Here is a 19,631-nt window from a genome sequence, read left to right as displayed (position 1 = left end):
GATAGTGCTTAATTAATTAGTGAGTTTCAGATGTGCTGTAAGGCAGATTTAGTTTTTTTGGGGGTTTTTTTTGGACAGAGCCAGGCTAGCTGTTTACCCTGTCTTCAGGCTTTATGCTGCTGGTGGTAGCTTCATATACAGGTAACAAGGTGGTGTTGGTCTTTTGCTCTAACTCTTGGCAAGAAAGTGAAAGCGTTACCAAAATGTCAAATTACTGCTCCGAACAGACAGGAGATTTGAACTGGAGGGGAGGAAGGAGCAACATGTGAAGGCATGGACAGAAATGGTGCAGGATTAGAGCTTTCTTTTTTCTTAGGACAGGAAGGATAAAAACAGAAACTGTCTGGTTCAAAAACAGACTCCCAGCTCTTGGACATGCCAACATACACATGATACTGTGCTGTCTGGAAAACAACTATCTGCTGTCCACAGTACGCTCAGATCGGAGGCGTGAGGTTAGAAGCCAGGAGTGGGTTTAGGACTAGACTCGCCCAGAGAGAAGGAAGGAGGAGGAGGAGGAGGAGGAGGAGAACACATTGGCCCCTGCTGGTACCCTGAGAGTCTTACCTGCTCTGGTTAGCAGCCTGTCTTTAGAACTCGGTGGTGCTCCTAAAACCGCCACACAACATACCTGTCAACAGCCTCATCTATCACTGACTCGCTCTCAGAGGGGCTCTGCTGCTGGACATAATACACGAACTAAGCTGTCACTGTCCGACTGCAAAAGAGACTTTCTCCAATCAGTTACAACTGTGCTTTTAATGCCATGACATGTCAAAATAGCTGCTGCAAAAAAGCCTATTTGAGCCTGGTAGCCACAAAATACTTACATAAATAAATAACATGGCACTAATAATATTTTTTTTTGTAATTACAGCAGCTAACAAAATAATCAGGGCCTGTATTTATGAAATGTCTAAAAATAACACTTGCTGTAGAGAGCCGTGTAAGGAACAGAAAACACAATCAAGCAACAAACCTACTGCAAATACTTAGAAATAACCTTTAAAAGCAACTTAAAGTGATCACATGATTAATCACATGTATTGTTTCAAGTGGGAGTACCTGATTAGAGACAAGGATTTACCCTAAATCTGCCATATTGTTCATTCTTCAAATAAATCCTTACATTTGATTCAATTAACAACAATCTAATTTACTGATAGTATAAGCAGAAGGCTGAAACTGTAGGAAGCTGTCTGAATTTATACAAAAAGAAAACTAAACGAAACAGCCAAAGGTTTAAGGATTTTTGTTTAAATAGGAAGATGGGAATTTTTCTATATAACAAACTTAAGATAGGCACAGCAGTCAGGATATTTTCTGTAATGAGGAATGACATCTCACGGATACGTGCATAAAGTCAGACTTACACATCGTTGCACTGATCGTTGGCGGCCTCCTCGGCCACAAGGATGTCGTACTCCTCCGCAGCATATTTCTCCCAGTCCGACACCTCCTGCCCATCTGTCTCCATCTCCTTAAAAACACAACAAAGTTCTGTGACCCACTTTACCTCTGACAGGAAAACAAGCAATCATCCTGTCAGGGATTAACCTCACCCTGATAACGGAGAATGGGTCCTTCTGCTCGTGGTCCAGGTACTTCTCGATGTTGAAGAAAGTGTCGAAAAAGATGTTGGACAACTTGCACCTTTTAAGGTCTCGCAGAGTGATCTTACCTGGATGGGATGAAATGGGCACTTTAGACAGTGACAGGTGATTTATGGCTAAGTTATTCAGCTAAAAACCTCATAGTGAGACCACTATGAGGTTTTTAGCCTGACTGTGGAATTCAAGTTAGCTTGAGCTGACTCAGCAAATATTGAGTTTTTGGCATTGACAGCAGGGTGCCCCACTATGATATCAGCATGTGCCGCCAAATACTTTTTTTTTCAGTTTTTCAGAGCGCTGTTGGAATATATATATATATATATATATATATATATATATATATATATATATATATATATATATATATATATAAACAGACTGCTTAATTTCACAGAACAGCACTCATTGAAGTGTTGTCTATTCTTTTTGAAACCAGTTTGGAAACTGAGCAGCAGGTGGTCCAGTGTTGGGTATAAAAGTTTCCTTTCACTCGTCTCTGTATCAGCTGCTCCTCTAATCTGATCAGCTCTGATCGTGCTGACCACAAACTAATCACATGATCAATTCTTTACTCTGCGACTAAAAAACTCCAGCAACAAAATGTTGCTGAGGAAAAAAAAAGAGTTCTGCCGGCGCTGTATTCATGAATCCACAAAAAACTAGCTACAAAACTGCTGGGCCAAAATATTTCAAACCAGGTCTGCAACTAATTTTTGCTTTTAATATTTATTAATCTGTGTAACAAGTTGTCAGAGTCCACTGTGAAGTTCTCATTGTTTTGGTTGAAAACAATTCGAATTCTGTTTATAAAGATGTGAAACAGTAAAGCAGCACATTTTCAGATATAAAATCCAGCAAATGTTTTTGACTTTATCAGTGAAATGAAATGATTGATCGCGTATCAAAAAATCTATTTCATCTGTTTGGAAACTGTAAAACCTGGATGAACTGAAAGGCTGATTTTAAACATCTCACAGATTTTCCAGCTTCTCGTGTAGCTGACTGTAACGCTCAGAGGTGCTGACAGTAAGAGACCAATCACCTTCACTTTTAAGCCTTCAGATGGAACTTCCTACACTGATGTTTAGAGGCTGCTGTTTGCTCGTGTCTTATTTGCCGTACACTAAGACATAGATGTGCTTTAAAAGTGATGAGCCAAATCTAAAATCAACTCTTAACCCACCAGATAACTTGTTATTTAATGCCTAAAATGAAGTGATGTGATTTTTTATATCTTTGTAGCACTCAAAAGTCCCAGTTTCTGCTTTTGAAAGAGCAGAAAAGAGACTTGGTTGATGAGAGAATAAAGTTTGGCATTCCTCAACAGTTGTTTATAAAAAACTCCACCGTACTCATCTGATCTGCATATTATGTTGTCATCAGATGTAACATCTCTATCTGCAGCTAATGTTCAGGCTCACATGCCCGTGACTCCTACAGAATATCACATTTAATACGACATTGCATGACACAGTCTTAAAATTGTAAAAGTCGTGCTGTTGGGGAGAGGAAAGGGAAACCTCGGTCTCCAATGCGAAGTTGTTACATCTCATATTACGTGTTCTATTAAACAGCTCCACTCGTACAGCGTACCAGCAGGTCGACTGAGGGTCACATTCTTGCTGTAGCTATCAATACTAAACATGCATTCCCTCACTGCGGACTAGTGTCTTTTAAATGGCATGGCGGTAAAGCTAAGTGCTGGCGGGAATTTGTTGACAGTGTGGATGACACCAACAGCTGGCCTCAGTCAGTCTCATCTATAACGGTTCACTCAGCTGATGATCAATGAGCCGGCCTGGAAATGTGCGTCTGTGACCGTCACAGTTAAGACTTCCCGGTGTGTGAACTTCTGAGATTGTGTATAAATGTAAAAACGGGTCTGACCTTCGACCTCGGGCTTGACGAGGTCGAGCATTTGGCAGAGACAGTCCTCGAAGGGAAGAGGCTCAATGGCCATGGTCTCCAGCTTCTGACACTGATCCTCATAGAAGTACTCCAGCTCGTACATGCTGAGGACTCCGTCCCCGTCCAGGTCCATACAGCGGAACCAGTACTCTATACTGGATGCAGAGGAAGGGACGTAGCAGAGGTGCATGAGAGGAAAGACATAAACAGGGTTCCTACAGCCAACTGCAAAATAGATCTAAGACTTTTTAAGTGTTTTTACTGCTACTCAAAGAAAACTTAAAGACTAATGTTACAATAACCAAAAACTGTACCAACTGAACCAACATCAGTCACTTATGAGACAAGTTTGCCCAAATATTTACATCAACATAAAACTTTTGGTCAAGTTAAAAAGTAACATGATCTAATTCGAATGATGAAAAAAAACAAACATGGAAACACATGGAAAACAATGAGTTTTTATATAATTAAAGTAAAACATTTGGTTCTCCTTCACAAAAGCTTGTTCATTTCTCATTTGACTGGTTAAGATAAATGAGTGTTGTTGGTTCCTCCATTCTGATCTGCGTGACTATAAATTTGGTGAATTATTAAAAAAAAAAAAAGATATTACCTATTTTTTTTAGATTTTACAATACAGTGTCTGAAAAAAGAGTTTTAACAGTCTCCTCCCAATATTCAGCCATTTTTAACACCTTTGAAAGATTGATTTAAAAGACTTCAGTACCAGTTAAGGCCTAATTTAAGATAAATGACGTAAATGCCTTTTAAGACTTTGTTAGACTAAAGAGGTTTTTTTTTTAATTCAAGTTAAAATAAATGATGTTTCTACTGACTTGATCTGTGTGATGTTAATGCGAGAGGCATTCAGTAAATTATTAAAAAAAAAAAAAGATGTCGCTAGTTATTATGCCTAGTCAGAAAAAAAAACACAAAACAAAACTTAATAAAATCCTACTTCCCATGTTTTAGCTTTTTAAAACCTTTTAGAAGATTGATTTAAGACATTTTAGTACCAATAAAGGCCTTACTTTTAAATGATTGGATTTACTGCCTTTTAAGACTTTTTAGGGATCCAAAAGAATCCTATAAAGGCTGTAAGAAAACAGAAGATGCAGTCAGACATACCTGGTGTCAGTCTTCTTGTCCTCCTCAGAGATGAGGAACCAGACAAAATCAGCATAACTCAGCCGCCCCTCCTTGTACACCTTTCTGTCTCTGAAGAATAAATCACACGGTCACTGCTAAAATCTTAAATCTAAACACAGAAATGCTCAATATTTACGATATGCATCCTTTACATTTTATTAAATCTTCACTTACCTTGTTACTGTTCCTGAGAATATTCTCTCAATCATCTTATGGGAAATGGCTGGAAAACAGCAAAGAGATAACTCATAATCCAGACTGTTGGAAATAAAGTTTTCTCTCATACTACAGCTCTCTCAGTTAATATACAACTTATTCACAACACATGTAATCCATTCTCACAGACTGTAAATCCAGACCGGCTAGTGTAAGCTCTCGTTTTATCTCGACAGTGCTATAAATCCTCTGGTCATCATTCTGACCATATAGTGGCAGAAATTGTTCCAGACGTGGCGTCATTCGAGCAGAGTATATGTGCTGCTTTCTTATTGATCTTGTGTCTCATTTCCCCTTCCTCACTCGCAGACCATCAACCAGGAACATGTGGTGTGGAGTGTGTGGGGAGGAAGCGCCAAAGACAAGTCTTTCTCCTCAGTGTGTGTTTGTGTGTGAGCAGTAGAGCTGGACTGAATAACACTAATGCTTTTTATTGTTACATGGAGTTTAGCCTACTGGCTGTGCCAACAAGTGCCAGGAGGGTTTAAGGAAAGTTGTGCTCTGACGAGGTATCAGCACTTGTCCTTTGTCGTTTGAACTGTGCGTGTTTATATAAAGTTTATCCAAATACCAAAAGTTCTGTAGATCATAGTCTGGTGTGTTTTCTTGAAGAAAAGTGAGGTGTGCTTGTGCACCTTGGTCATTGTGCTGTGCCAGGTCCTTCTGGTCTATGTAGAGGTCGTGGTCAGTGTCCAGCTCCCAGAACTTGCAGTAGATGACATAGAAATGTTCGTAGGAGAAGAACTCTGTCAGCTGATTCACGTCCTCCTCCTGCTCCAGCAATGCTAAATTCTGGGAAAAAAAAAAAAAGAAAAGTTGCCATAAAAACTTTAGAGTAAAGTTTTTCTACTATCAATGCTCAGTTTATTTTGAATATTAGCCAAACTGTGCATTATAGTTTACAGACTGACTCCCTGTCTTAAACTTTGACCTACTGTACTTGGTGTAAGTGTACGAGGAAACAGTTTTCCAGTGAAATGAGGAGATTTACTAATTTTATGGGTGCACATGCTCTTAGTTTTACTTTGAAAAATGTGGTCTAGGGGTGCCCAGTAGCTTAACTGGTAGAGCAGGTGCCCCATGAACAGAGGCTGTGTGTCCTCGATGCAGCGGCCGCAGGTTCAACTCCCACCTGTGGCCCTTTTCTGCACGCCATCCCCCTCGCTCCCACCCCCTTCAGCTGTCCTACCACAATAAAGGCAAAAGCCAAAAAAAAAGAGAAAAGTGGTCTAAAAGTAAGTAGGATAAATAAATTCTGCTATTACCTAGGTGACAAAAGTGTTATAACAGACAGAAAAATGATGACCAAAACTGCAAAAATAAGACCTAAGCTGATATGAAACTGAATTTTCCTTTAATAAACCATAACTTATTAACACAGGAAAAAAGTAAGTAAAGCAATTAATGTAAAAACAAGTGTTAAGTATTTAAGTATATTAGGTTCAACTTTAACCATCTTTTAAATGTTGTGACTGAGTAATTACGGTTGAAAGAATATATTGATAAACTTAAGAATTTTATACATAATGTTTTGTGATACTGTATTGATTCTTAAAAACACCATTGATTTTTAATTAATAGTTTACATGCAAAGATTTGTGGCAGCAGTAGTTTATTGTGCTGTTTTAACCCCTGAACCCTAAATCCTTCAGTGTTTTGATTTATCAGCTTTTATCATTTTATTAAATCTTGTATTATGATCCACGTGTCATTGCCAGATACTTGCCACACAGTACTATGTGTGACTTATGATAAAAGAATATATTAAAAGAATTTATACATAAATTTTAGATAAAATTTGATGAATTTTAGTCAAGAGCATTTAAGACATTAGACATCTAAATGACGAACAAACACCCTTAGTAACATAAATATTTTTAGCATAGGAGATAAAGAAAAAAACAGAATGCAATGTTATTTAGTCATATACCTGAAGAAAGTTACTTTTCCTGAGCTCAGAACATGTTATTTTTCCAGTCCATGAACGGTTCACATTGTAGAATATCCTCTGAATCACCTGCAAAACACTTGATCATGTTAAAAACAGATAATGCATAACCAGAACTTCATAAACGCAGTGCCATTTTAAAGCGTCACAACTTGTAATTTTGCAGCAGTAATGTGCTGTAACTCGTGTCATGGTAGCGTACCGTGGTGATGTATCGTGAGTGAAAGTCTGGTGCATCCTTCAGAAAGGCCAGGCCTGCGTGTGAGTTCACCACATCCTAAAAAAAACAAAACATAAAGTCAGCCCACTTTTTCTCTACTCCGTGTCGGCCTCATTTCCATAACAAACCCCTCAAAACTAACAAACACAAATGAAAAACAACAACTCCATGACATGCCGTGCCTGCAACAATAACAAATACACATGTTCAGTCAAATCCTGCAGTGACTTTCAGAAATATTTCAAATGGCAAACCACATGTCTTTTTTTTGGTAAAATGTACACATGAGATTCAGAGGGGAATTTAAAATGCATGCTTATTCAAACATTTGAAGTTGTCAGTGTCTATCTACATCAGCCTGTCATGCCATATGCTTTTATAAATTGCGCTACGTAAAGAAAAGGCTCCGGGCCGTGTTGGGAGAGGCCATCAAATTTAAATGTTTCTTTGAAGTCAAAAAAACACTGGGTCAGCTGGTTTTGGGATAAGTTAAGGTCTCTCTGATTTGACGGTGAAGTGCAGGGAGGGCCAAAGAGAAGACGTTTGCTAGTGACTGCTCTTAACCTTCTCTCCTTCCTCGTACCATAAAGTCACAGGGGGTGTGCTGCATTTTAAATGAACTGTAGCTATATCCTCGCCATGAAAACTCCCCCGTGTCTTTTTCTTTATTCTGCCCCCTTCCCTTTTCTGTTGGGGGGGGGGGGGTTGTTGACATAAATGCGAAGGCGGCAATGAAATTAAAAGGCCTTATTTCAGGGCAGCCGTCATGCCTCTTTGACTCTTAGTGTGAGAAATTAAATCATAGAGAAACACATAAATCACGGGGCACAGGAAACAGGCGGGGACAGTCAAATCTACTCCACTGCAATCCGCCTTTCATTCATCAAAACAGTCAAAGGCGATTCGCTGAGCGGAACCGTACAAATTAAACGGCGTGTGCCACAAGGCATCTCTGCCGGTATGCTAACGGGTGTGCAGTGCAGCCCGGCAGCCAGCATGAAAATGAATCAGGTGTGGGGTGGAGCACCAACAGCTTGTCAGGGGGAATGAGGATACAAACAGCCAGCACAGCAGGTCCACATGCTAAGACTGACCAAACAACAATTAGACCAAGGGTGTCAAACATACGGCCCGCAGGCCAGATCCGGCTCACCAAAGGGTCTCAATCAGGCCCACTGGGTCCCTTTGCACACCTGATATTGATGCACTTGTGAACGTGGATTTACTACTGAACAGGTTTACTGGGCACAAGCCCAGGGGCCCAAAGTGTCAGGGGCCCTCCTGGCCTTCACCGGCAAAATGTCACTTAAAGTAACATGTACTGACCAGAAAAAGACTCAAAAAGACCAAAAAAAGGGGCAAAACCACCACAAACAAACGTCTTGTTCTTTTTTATCAGGAAGCTCATCATTTGTTTTGTAAATGGATGAATGTTTTCTGAATGGACTTATACTTCTTTACACTAAAACAAGAAAAAAAGGGAGGTATTGTTATTTACAGGTTATTATGCACTGGTTGTACTGGTCTGGCCCATCTGAGGTCAAATTGGGCTCTTTTTGGCCCATGGACTAACATGAGTTAAACACCCCTGAATTAGACAATTCATATGAAAAAAAAGATACAACTGCGTCCATGTTTTCTATGATTATTTTGGTGCTTTAATGCGTGTGTTACATCTACATCTCGCTTGGTTAATTTCCGCTGATCTTGATTTCTGCACGTCCTTTCACTATACTCCTCTCCACTATGTTACTGGCTTACAGTAACGTCCCTGAATTAGTCCTCCGCCACATGAAAAACCACCGCTTCAGCAGGGCAGTCCTAAAATTAAGTCCAGTTCGCACCACACTAGCCAATGCAATTTTGCCACCCGGCACTGCCAAGTCCGGCCCCTCTCCCTGGGTGTGCTGCAGCCAGTACCTGCAGGAATGGAATAAAGTCGTCTTGTTCCAGGTAATTACAGCCAGGCTTGGCCAAGAGGTGCACAAATTTAGAAGCGTCGTCGTGACAGGTCTGCAGAGTTCTGGAGGAGAAAAGAGAGAACAGATGGTTGCAAGGTTACTCCCTCTTTCTCTCCCTCTATTCTTTTTTATCATTCTTTCGAGAGTTTCAAATCGCCCCCGTGAAAAGTGAAAGAGCAGGTATAATACATTCTGAAATTAGGATTCTGAATTGCTGCCTGGTGATTATAAGCGTTGAGTGTTATGGTAGCGACGGGGAAATAACGCGAGCGTCTGTTGTGGCCTCTCATCTAAGAATGGCTCAGTCATGAGCTCAAGTCAAAGGCCAGGTCTATCCAGTTCTCTGGAGGCTCACGCATTAATACAAGAGCATGCCTACTGCATACAACAGCACACAGCCAAGAGCACAGCCGCCATTACAAAAGCCCTATGGTATTCCTTTCAATATCACGCCGAAAGACACTGAATAGATGTTTTTATTCAAATACTATATACTGCAACTATTCCCTTGTGAGCATTTGTGAGCATTTGTGAGGCCTCTGTGATCGATGATTTCTGTTTGGAATTGAAAAGGAAAATGTCATGATAGCAGAGAGCTGCATGCAGCGTCTGTAATCTCGGCGAGTGGTCATCATTGTTCAAAAGGAGATTGTATGAGCCACTTGGCTGTGAGTATACCAGTGAGAATAAGAACACTCATTGTCTTACTTTCTCCACATAGCCACGAACTTGTGAACGGACACGAAGCCGGTCCTGTCGCCTCCAGCCGAGCAGAACAATGGCATTTTCCAGTAGAGGGGACACTCACAGGCCTATGGAGACAAATAAGCAGAAGAGATGGGGCAGTGTGTGGTGTATATAGAGAGAAGAGAGATGGGAAAAAGTTAATCTTCCTAGATACTCATGTGACCTCTCATGCAGAAAGGAACAGCACAATGAGTATGTTTACATGCACAAAATAGTCCAGTTATTCCGAAAAAAATAATATTCCTACTAAGCTGTTCATTTTGTCTACTGAAAATTAATATTCCAACACTCTTGTTTGCATGCAGCTGTGCATATTATGATTAATATGCTCTAATATATTGCGTATACAGTAGTAGAACAGCTGGGGCCGCTTGTCGTTTCGCTTCTTTGCATTAATATAGTTGATTTCACAGTTTCCTACTGGTGGCAGACTTGTTGAACTCTTTCGTTCCTTTGCCTTTTTGTAAAGGTCTGTGCTGTCAGATTTGCACATATCCAAAAACCTGTTAATATCCAAGACTTTTGTAAAGTTTAAAAGCATGTGTGTGTCTTCTCCTGACCAGAAATGTGGGGATTTGTTTTGCATGCATCTCTACACCACAGCTTTGCAAACAGTTAGCGGTTTGATATATGTACAACATGTCCATGACAACGCACAGAGCCATCTGTAAACAGACAACAGGCCGTGTGTTGCAAACTGCAGGGGAAATAATTAGAGATGCATGATAATATCCGCACATCATCAGGTATCGGCAGATACTGGCTTAAAAAATGAAATATCTGAATCGGCCGACATGCCGATTTCTGCAGCTATCAGACATTTTTTTGATTGACAAGGTGAACATGCACAAAACATCAACCCTAAGTTGAAGTATTTTTCCTATTTTACACAATTAATAATTATTACATGCATTGGAAAGCACAGTATTTTATGTCTCCATCTGCTGGTGGAGCATTACAAAAAGGAGTATGTATAATATAATGCTAATTCCACTATAGACGAGACTTGATCACTAAAAGTTATTATACATTGTTGGATATCAGCAAAAAATCGATATTCTGAATCCCTACGAATAATACCGGCATCTCCCACGTCTTAATATAAAGTAATCGGCCTAATTTGGAATATTTAAATGCAATTTTCTGTTTACATGGCCTACATCAAATTTAAAATATGAATATATTGGGAATAATAGGGGAATACTGGTGTGCATGTAACCATAGTCACTGACATATGACACTGCTGGGTTGAGGAGCAGTGTTGCATCACTTAAAGACCCAGAGGAAACCGAGCTGTCATTTCTCTCTTTACTCAGGTTTCCCTTCGGGCCATTGCTCACATTCCTCAGGGAGACGGAGATAATATTTTCCGAAGAGGTTTAAAATCAGCAAACATTCTTAAAGTCAGGAGCTAAACGCCACTAATGAAAATAATTTGCTGGGTGGCGGCTGAACCGCCGTGCTACAAATCACATTCTCACCTTGGCGACCTGCCCCATGTCCTCAATGGTGGCTCTTTCATTTGGGAATTGGGAAAATATTTTCTCAATTTTGGAAATGAGGCCGTCGATGTTGAGGTTGGCTTGGGGCCGGCCCTGTGGGAAGTAAAACTTTGGAATGCTTTCACTCAGCGCTGTGGTGACGGGCTCCTCCGTCCTCACCTGGGCCTGAGACAAACACACAGGAATAAACTGTTAGCCACTGATGCTACTGAACGCTAACACCTCGCAGCTCCAGCATTCCAGCGTGTGCTGCGGCTCGCCTCAACACGGATTCAACATTGGACGCATTATAACCGCCACACCTCTCAACAGCCCCGGGGCCCATCAGGGAAGAGCTGTAGTAATTTCAGATATTATCTGTAATAAATAGCTGTGACAGACTTTCAGACTTTAAATTAAGATGTGCAGAGTGACGTTAACCCTTTGAAACTTGAGCAAACTGGTTTGCTACAAGCAAATTAACAAGACATGGCCCAAAAATTCGCAAAAGATAGTAAAAACGTTACAAGAAAATTACCTGAAAATAAGGGAAAAAAGTAAAGAAACAAGAAAATATTAGAGTTTTTTATAACATAATTTTAAATATAAAAACATTATCATAAATATTGTTTTCTGGATATTTTTCTCTGTTTTTTTTTTTTTAAGATAATTTTCCAATAGCCCCCTCATTAAAAAAAAATAAAAATAAAATAAATTAAAGTCATTTTCCTGTCACCTTTTACCAATTTCTTGCAATTTGTTGTATGTTTCTTGCCAAGTTGGTCATTGCCTTTCCACATTTTCCAAAGAAACTGAACCACTTTGCTCAGGTTTCAAAGGGTCAAGTAGTTTGTGAAAGGCGTCTGAATGCAGCACAAGAAAACTGATGCCAGTCCAGGTTTCAGGGGCTTAATCTGTGTGCACTGGTTTGAGTGAAAACCAGAAGTGACCCTGAAGTGTTTGCACCTTGTTTATGTTATCAATTATCAAATTATTTATCAAACTAAGAGACAAGAGTCAGGAGTTTGAGGGCGATACAGAACAAGATAATAACAAGCTAACACTAGAAATCTTGAATTACCACATATTCAATTTCATCTCACAAACGGTGAGCAACACATTGGCATAGAGCACAAAGAAATAAACATATTTTAAGAAAAACCAAAAACAGCACTTCAGAATAAGAGCTCTTTGCCAGCTCTTTTTTTTTTTTTTTTTTAAAAAAACTTGACATGTTTAAGAGACCCACGTTTTGGGAACCACCAGTCTAAAGGGTGTTTTGTTTTGCTACATTAACTGTGAATGAGTAGTAGTCATCAGTCACTATAGGAAATTATCATCACATCTGTGGCATCACAATGTTTTGGTCTCCAACAGCATAATCTGTGATCTAACTGTAAACAACATGACGTATGTTATGACGCCACAATCAGCATCACTCTTTCTCATTAACGTTTAAAACAGACCACTCCTCAGCTGAGGAAAACACAGAATTCTTACATTTCATGTATAAATCAAACTATTTATGTTATGATCCATATGCAACTGTATATAAACTGTATATTTGGAAATAATATGATCAACACAGAAGGAATCGCACATTACACATTATAAACAACATCGCTGATGACTCATTCAAATATCCCAGTAAGCATTTTGACAATGAGCCAGCATAGAAAATTCCATAGCATCAAAACCGACACACCTCAGTCGAATACGGGACTTATTATTAATCACACCTGTGCTCTCGTCTGCAATAAATTTGACTCTGAATATTGGAAAAATTGACGGCTCCAATAAAGGAATGGACAAATGTAATGTCATTATGCAGGCATGTTCTCTTCAAAAGAAAGACAGACTGAGCGAGCCAACTGAAGTATGTGATTACAGGCAAACAGTAGTGACCGCCCTGGAGACAGAAGCAGGGCTGGCGTGTGATGCATGCATGTGTGTGTATGAATGTGTGTGTGTGTGTGTGTGTGTGTGTGTGTGTGTGTGTGTGTGTGTGTGTGTGTGTGTGTGTGTGTGTTAGACTTGAACTGCAGAGGTACAGCAATGGTTTAGGGTCTGTAAGCTTTGAGTCACTGCAGGATATAAAGCTGACAGAGTTGCAATGGTATTAAGTTTTACATGGTGCTAACTGTCCCAGAAAATATTGCGGTTTGATGGTATAACATAATCATTGTTATTATCAGTCTGAATGGCCTGTAAGGGAATCCAAACAGAAGGACTCGTTTTGGTTGAACAAATGTTTTATCACTACTTGAAACCATTTTTTAAAATGAAGCATTTGTAAAAACGTCTCCCTTTTGAAAATAACTAAAATAAAGGTGAGATTCTCCATCCATTTATTTCAATATCGTCGATGAGCAAATGTACACAGTATGACAATCGTTAAATTTCACGTCACTGTATACCTTAAAACTGGTATATTGCTGCAGTTCTAAGAGCTTATTTTAAAAGAAATCTTTCAGAGCTTGAAAACATCTCTCTCTCTATCCTTAAAACCACTTCTGCCTAGAACCCAAACTAATAGCTGTGTGAGGTAAATGCTATTAAGCTCTACAATCATGATGGAAACCAGTGCATCCTTTTAAGTCCAATGACAATGACATAATGCAACAGTCGGCCCATGTGTAATGATAAATTAAATTCCAAACCAGGATGATTTAATACAACAACAAGCTCAGCTGACACACTGTGAGGCGATCACATTCATTGATAAAATCTCCACCGGGTGTTTTTCTGAGGACCATGCTGCACAAGACATGAATCAGTGACGCATAAAAAGCCAGAATGCGTTTGGATCAAAATGTGTTATGATTCTCATATTAACCAGCTACTAAAAACAGCTTGAGCAGAGCATGCGTCACTTCTCATCTCACACTCAAAGACTATTTACATGACTCAAGAATTTACTGACTCCATCAGTCTCCATAGCCCTTAATAATCACAAACAAACCCACACAGACCAATGCTAGGAGCTAAAAACACCACTCTGTTTTCTAACACATCCTACCAATTGCTCTCACCTCTAGCTATATTTGACAGGGCCTACAATGTCGGGAACAATAAAACTTTCATCACAATCAAAAACCTTAAAGATCCCCTCCACTCAAAAATGTGTTTTTCTTAAATTTAGGTTCCCTAAAATGTCTGGCCTTGACTATACTGACCTGTATCACAGTGTCACAGTGTTATAGAATTATTATTATCAGTCACAGTGACCCTAATGGAATAAAAACAGAAGTTTTGTTTTCTTTTTGGTTGAACAAGCTTTTCATAACATTAACTGAAGTATAAACCATTTCTTTTAATGGGTATATATAATTAAAATAACTAAAAGGTCAGATTTTTTTCCAGTATTGTAGATAAGCAAATAAACACAGTATAATAATTATCATACCAAGGTGTACCTTTGAAACTGTTAACTGCATTCGTACTTGTATCTGTGCAAAGGTTTTTTTCCACATTCCTTTTCTAAAGACCGAGATTTCAGTGCACTCCCCTAAAATCTGACATTCACATGTGCCCTGGGCAAGCTAGATTTGGTAGATCCCAAATTTAACACTAACCGACGAGGAAACACTTCGACATAACTCTGGCAAAGAAACCTCAAACCTCCAGCACAGACCGGACTCATTATGTGTAATACCAGTTCTCAGCCAAATGGAATATATCTGCCTGCACACTTCTGATCAAAACTGTAGTAGACAATTAAGTTGTAAAAATATGAACACGTAAACACTCTGTAACATCGGAGCAGATACAGTTCTGTGTTTCACAACCACTAACTCTGTGTCAGCTGCTGCCAGTTACAAGCTAACAAGCTAACAACATTAACAAATGAAATATGCTAACTACACTTACAAGTCTAATACGTTTACTAGTTGCTGATTGTAGTGCACAACAGGCTCCTAATCTGAGTCTGGGACTGGCTGAGGCTCAAACATCTTTCTGATGTTTCCTGTAAAGCCAGCTCTAACCATCTGAATGCACACAGTGCTAGTCTCCCATAGCCAGATCTATCTCCACACATCGTTTTAGCACTTTGCAACACTAGAGAAGCAGAAAGCAAAACCTGGGGCGAGCTGGCGGAGGCCAGATACGGGATTTCTTAATGAGGGAGAAAAAGCAAATCTTCATTTCTCTTTCCAGAGCTTTTTTGTGGGTAAAACCATGTTAAACAAAATATGAATCATAGCAGAGTCATTTTACATGTTTTAAAGTGTCTGGAGTGGAGCTTTAATTTTAGAGGAGAACATATGGAGGCTAAATCCAGCCATGTCCATTTCCACAAGCGTCAACACTGAGATTGTTTTTCTGTATTCTGTCAGCAGTAATCGGCTCTTTGAACCTGATAAATGATAAATGCTGCTGCTCTTCTCCGTCCTGTGTGTTGGTGTCAGCCATGGCTATAAAAGGACATAAACATCTCCTGTTGCCCTGCCCAGCACTGTCCCCTCTGTCTCTCTCACTCTTGCTTCATGCTAACCGCTAGCAGATCTCTTGAGCACAACTGCTAAGCCCCATGACATTTTGCACATTCACAATGATGTGGTCTCAAAGAGGACAGTAAAGCGGCTGAGCGCAACATACCACGCAAGCTGAAACATCATCCAATAACCATGGCTCACATGTCACGTGTCACTGTACAAATGAAGAATACCTTGCCCCCAAACAACCCACAAAAAGTGGATATGATTGCACAACAATCACAAATCATGTCACAGTAGTGTGTGTAAGCTTTTTGATAAAAAATGTAAAACATGCAGAGAGAAAGTGATGTAACTGCTCGTTTGTCCTCACTGGTCTGATTTGCAGCTGGCTCCAATAACTCTTATAGTTCCTCTTTATAAAAATTAAATGTGAAGAATGGCTACAACTACTGAACTTTAAGGCCTGTAATACTCAGATCTGTTCTAATGCAACCCTAAGACCAAGACATGAGGCTCACAAATACCAGTCCACATTAATAGACATGCCCCCTGGCCAGCAGGCCAGAAAAGCCTGTGTGGTAGAGGGGACACTCATACAAACACCTGCCTGTCCTTGCTGGAAGGCTCTGAGCCTCTTCTTGAAACGCGAGGGCAGAACAAAGTCACAGCCGCGTGCCAGCAGGGCCAACTCCTTCCTCAGGTCAGGGTCCTGACGCAAAGACAGCTCCCTCATCCTCATCCTCGCTCCAGACGGGACGGGGCAGACATATACACAAACACAAACTCTCAATCCAGCGTTATCCTCCTGACCGTAGGAATCGCTCAGTACCAGTGAGCACTGTGAGCAAAAGGCAGTGGCGGCAGTGGAAGTCCTCTGTGTCTGTGTCCCTGTGATTGTCCTCTGTCAGAGTGAGAGCCTCTTAATGCAGGGGAGCAGCTGCTACTGTGACGACTCTCTCTCCCATTCCAGATCTGGTCGCACAATCTCAGCTCTGCCTGCCTGCTGCTCTGTCCCAGTCTCTACATAACATGCACATGCACATGCACATGCACACACACACACACACACACACACACACACACACTGCACAGGGTCAGGGAGCCCTTGCCTCAAAGCTGGTGGGGAGATAAGAAGCGGCGGGTGTTTATGTGCGGGAGTCACTTAGTGTATGTGTGGGATGGGAGGGGTGTGTGCAATGGATCTGCCCTTTCCAGTTTGCATTCCTCAGTGCTCGTGGAAGGTTATGTAAAGAGAGACCTGTTGTTGCAGCTCGCAGCAGCCTCAGGAGCCAATTGAAGGGATGCACCTGTACATCACACTGCTCATGTTCGCTCGCTTCCTTTCTGAAAACACCCCACACAGCCACATACTTCAGGGGAACTTTGCTTTTGCTCTAAAGCCTGTAAAAAGGACCCCTCTTTGTTTGGACAGACACCAATTAGGGATGTCCCAGTCAGACTGTAAGGATTGGTATTAGGCATGATCAGTGCATCTTTTATTTGACCTTTATTTAAGTCCACCATCACACAGGTGTTGTAAACAGAGGACATTGCGGCAGATATTCAGGTTTTATCGTAATGCTGCTGCTACAATAGGGATAAAATATTTTTTGTTCAACTTTAAGCTGCTGCACCACTTGAAGTGAACTCGTGATTATATTGCTCATTTATAGTGTTCTGTACTTTTATTTAAATGCTGCACTGAGTGAATTTGAGACATTTTAGCTTGTTACTTTTGTAAGAATAAAATTTAAAACATCTCAAGGAACTATTTGGATGCATGTTTTTTTTGCAGATTTCTTTCTTGTATTGCACTGCAGAGCTATTTAACCGTCAAGCATACACACTGGATTGATTTTAAAAAGTGCTTGAAGTTAGCACAGTGCAGCTGTATTATCAGATCTGGACTTGGTATTGGTACTCATTATCAAATGACTCGGATTGGGATTGGGGGCAAAAAAAAAACTTGATCGGGACATTCACTCATGGGAAAATTCAAAATAAAACCCCTGAAGTGAAGCCACATGCTACCTCTGCTACATCTGTCACTAAATCTGTCTAAAAGTATAAATCACAAAATTAACAAAGCATTGGCAAATAAAGAACACAGCCGGAGTTTGACTACTAAATAATAGATAACAAGAATGTATGCAAAAACACCCAATGATATGTACACAACTTCAGTACATATATTCAACTATTCTGCATCTTATCTAATGGTCGTCTTTATTTTGCCTTCCCTTTGCAAGCTCGGGCTGCCAGCCATTCCACATCTTATTATAGTTGATGGGCAATAGAGGAGGGGGGGGACATGTCAAATTCAAAGAATGATGACCGAACCAGTCTGCGCCTATTAAAAGCACCAGTAAGCACTGTTTGGGCAATCCAAGAAACTAGATCTGGAAAACAGGAGTGTATCTTTAGTCCTCAAACAAACATCCACTTCCGGTTGTCCCAGAATGATGGCAATTACATCAATTCTTCACAAATCTGCTGATCTAACAGCGCTAGGGTTGCCTTCGCTGCACTGACTGTGACGCAGGGAGAGCCCAACCCTGTATATACCTGCCGATGTAAATGTTAATTAAACAGAAATGGTACAGAGATGCCCACATCAGTCGACTACATAAATAACCCTATGTTTGTTAATGTTATTGTTATTTTACATAGAAAGTGAAAGCACACCCATATTATTTTTAGATGACAGGATCACAGGGTCCACAGCTTTCCACTGGTTTCTGCTCAAACCCAGTTCCTGTTATCGTCCACACAGGACACTGCACATGCTTGATAAGCTGTTTGTATGACAGGGTTTTTTCACACTGGCTGCCTTTTGTTCGTGCTCGTCAATTCAAACCAAATATGGAAAGGAGAGCGCCAAGGCCAAACAAAAAAAAAAAACAAAAACAAAACCCACACATGAAACTGTCAACTCCCATGGAATACCGCTCTGTACATTTTTGTGTTTGAGTTATTAAAAAGAAATGTCTTTCATAAACAGAGGTTCACAACACAGCAGGGATAATGATGTGTTGGTTTACATATGTAGCAACAGCCCTGCTGGTGTTTTAAAATCAAGGCACACATGTTGTGAGCAGCAGTGTGGACTGAGGAAACAATACGGACACCAAAACACTCATAGGTTCTGAACATAAGCTTCCTACAGGACAATATGAAGCGTGTGCCTTTGAAATACTCAAAATGGACAAACTGTAGCGAGTTTCGCCACTAACCAAATCATCTTCGGGCCTTTGGCAGGCAGGTTATCCAAACAACATCAGCCTCTGAGGCAACTACTAGTCAGACAGGCTACTTAAGTACTATGTCCACACGCTAATGCAGGGGTGTCAAACTCATTTTAGTTAATGGGCCACAAACAGCCCAGTTTGAGCTCAAGTAGGCCAGACCAGTAAAACCAATGCATAATAACCTGTAATTAAAAATACCTCCCAATTATTTTCTTTTAATTTTAAGTACAAGTCCATTCTGCAAATGTTCATCCATCTTGTAAAAAAATTGAGAGACTAATTTCAACAATATGTCTCTATGTAATTGTTTTGCCTGTTTTTGCGCTATTGTGTTTTTTTTTTTAAATCCTTTTTTTGGTTATTTTTTGTCTTTGTGGTTGTTTTGCCCCCTTTCTGTGGTAATTTTGTGTCTTCACGGTTGTTTTGATCCTTTTCATGGTCATTTTGTGCCTCTTTGTGGTTGTTGTGCTCCTTTTTTGTGGTAATTTTGAGTCTCCTTCTTGTCAGTACATGTTAATATGTGTGTCATTTTGCAGTTGAAGGCGAGGTGGGCCCCTGACACTTTGGACTCCTGGGCACAGAGGTCAGGGGCCCACCTGTGTAAAGTGTAAGTATAACTCCATGTTTAAAACATGTATCAATATTAGGTTTGTAAAGTCATCCAGTGGGCCCGATTCAACCCTTTGGCCGTATGTGTG

The 19,631-nt window shown here is 40.3% G+C and overlaps 1 protein-coding gene across 4 annotated transcripts in view; it reads right to left on the bottom strand.

The window, feature by feature from the left end:
• ppp2r3b (protein phosphatase 2, regulatory subunit B'', beta) overlaps nt 1-19,631 on the bottom strand; it is a 30,595-nt gene that overhangs the window by 4,133 nt on the left and 6,831 nt on the right. Inside the window, exons 3-14 of one of the 4 annotated variants that reach the window (XM_088083500.1) lie at nt 11,247-11,432; nt 9,727-9,830; nt 8,978-9,080; nt 7,040-7,114; nt 6,820-6,906; nt 5,525-5,681; nt 4,848-4,896; nt 4,653-4,742; nt 3,501-3,676; nt 1,563-1,681; nt 1,374-1,480; nt 568-609 (exon numbers count right to left, since the gene is read on the bottom strand). In XM_088083500.1, coding sequence (XP_087939626.1) covers nt 591-609; nt 1,374-1,480; nt 1,563-1,681; nt 3,501-3,676; nt 4,653-4,742; nt 4,848-4,896; nt 5,525-5,681; nt 6,820-6,906; nt 7,040-7,114; nt 8,978-9,080; nt 9,727-9,830; nt 11,247-11,432 — 1,272 coding nt within the window. In that variant the 3' untranslated portion in view covers nt 568-590. Of the gene's footprint in view, nt 1-567; nt 719-1,373; nt 1,481-1,562; nt 1,682-3,500; nt 3,677-4,652; nt 4,743-4,847; nt 4,897-5,524; nt 5,682-6,819; nt 6,907-7,039; nt 7,115-8,977; nt 9,081-9,726; nt 9,831-11,246; nt 11,433-16,292; nt 16,785-19,631 lie in introns of those variants that run through there. The other 3 variants (XM_088083502.1, XM_088083501.1, XM_042494985.2) reach the window with 3 other exon arrangements.

Source organism: Plectropomus leopardus, chromosome 10, assembly GCF_026936395.1.
Source record: "Plectropomus leopardus strain MGB_pleo_1.0 chromosome 10, ASM2693639v1, whole genome shotgun sequence".
In the NCBI taxonomy this organism is placed as follows: Eukaryota; Metazoa; Chordata; class Actinopteri; order Perciformes; family Serranidae; genus Plectropomus; species Plectropomus leopardus.
Note: the sequence above shows the minus strand (reverse complement) of the source record. Positions and strands in the feature narration are given on the sequence as shown.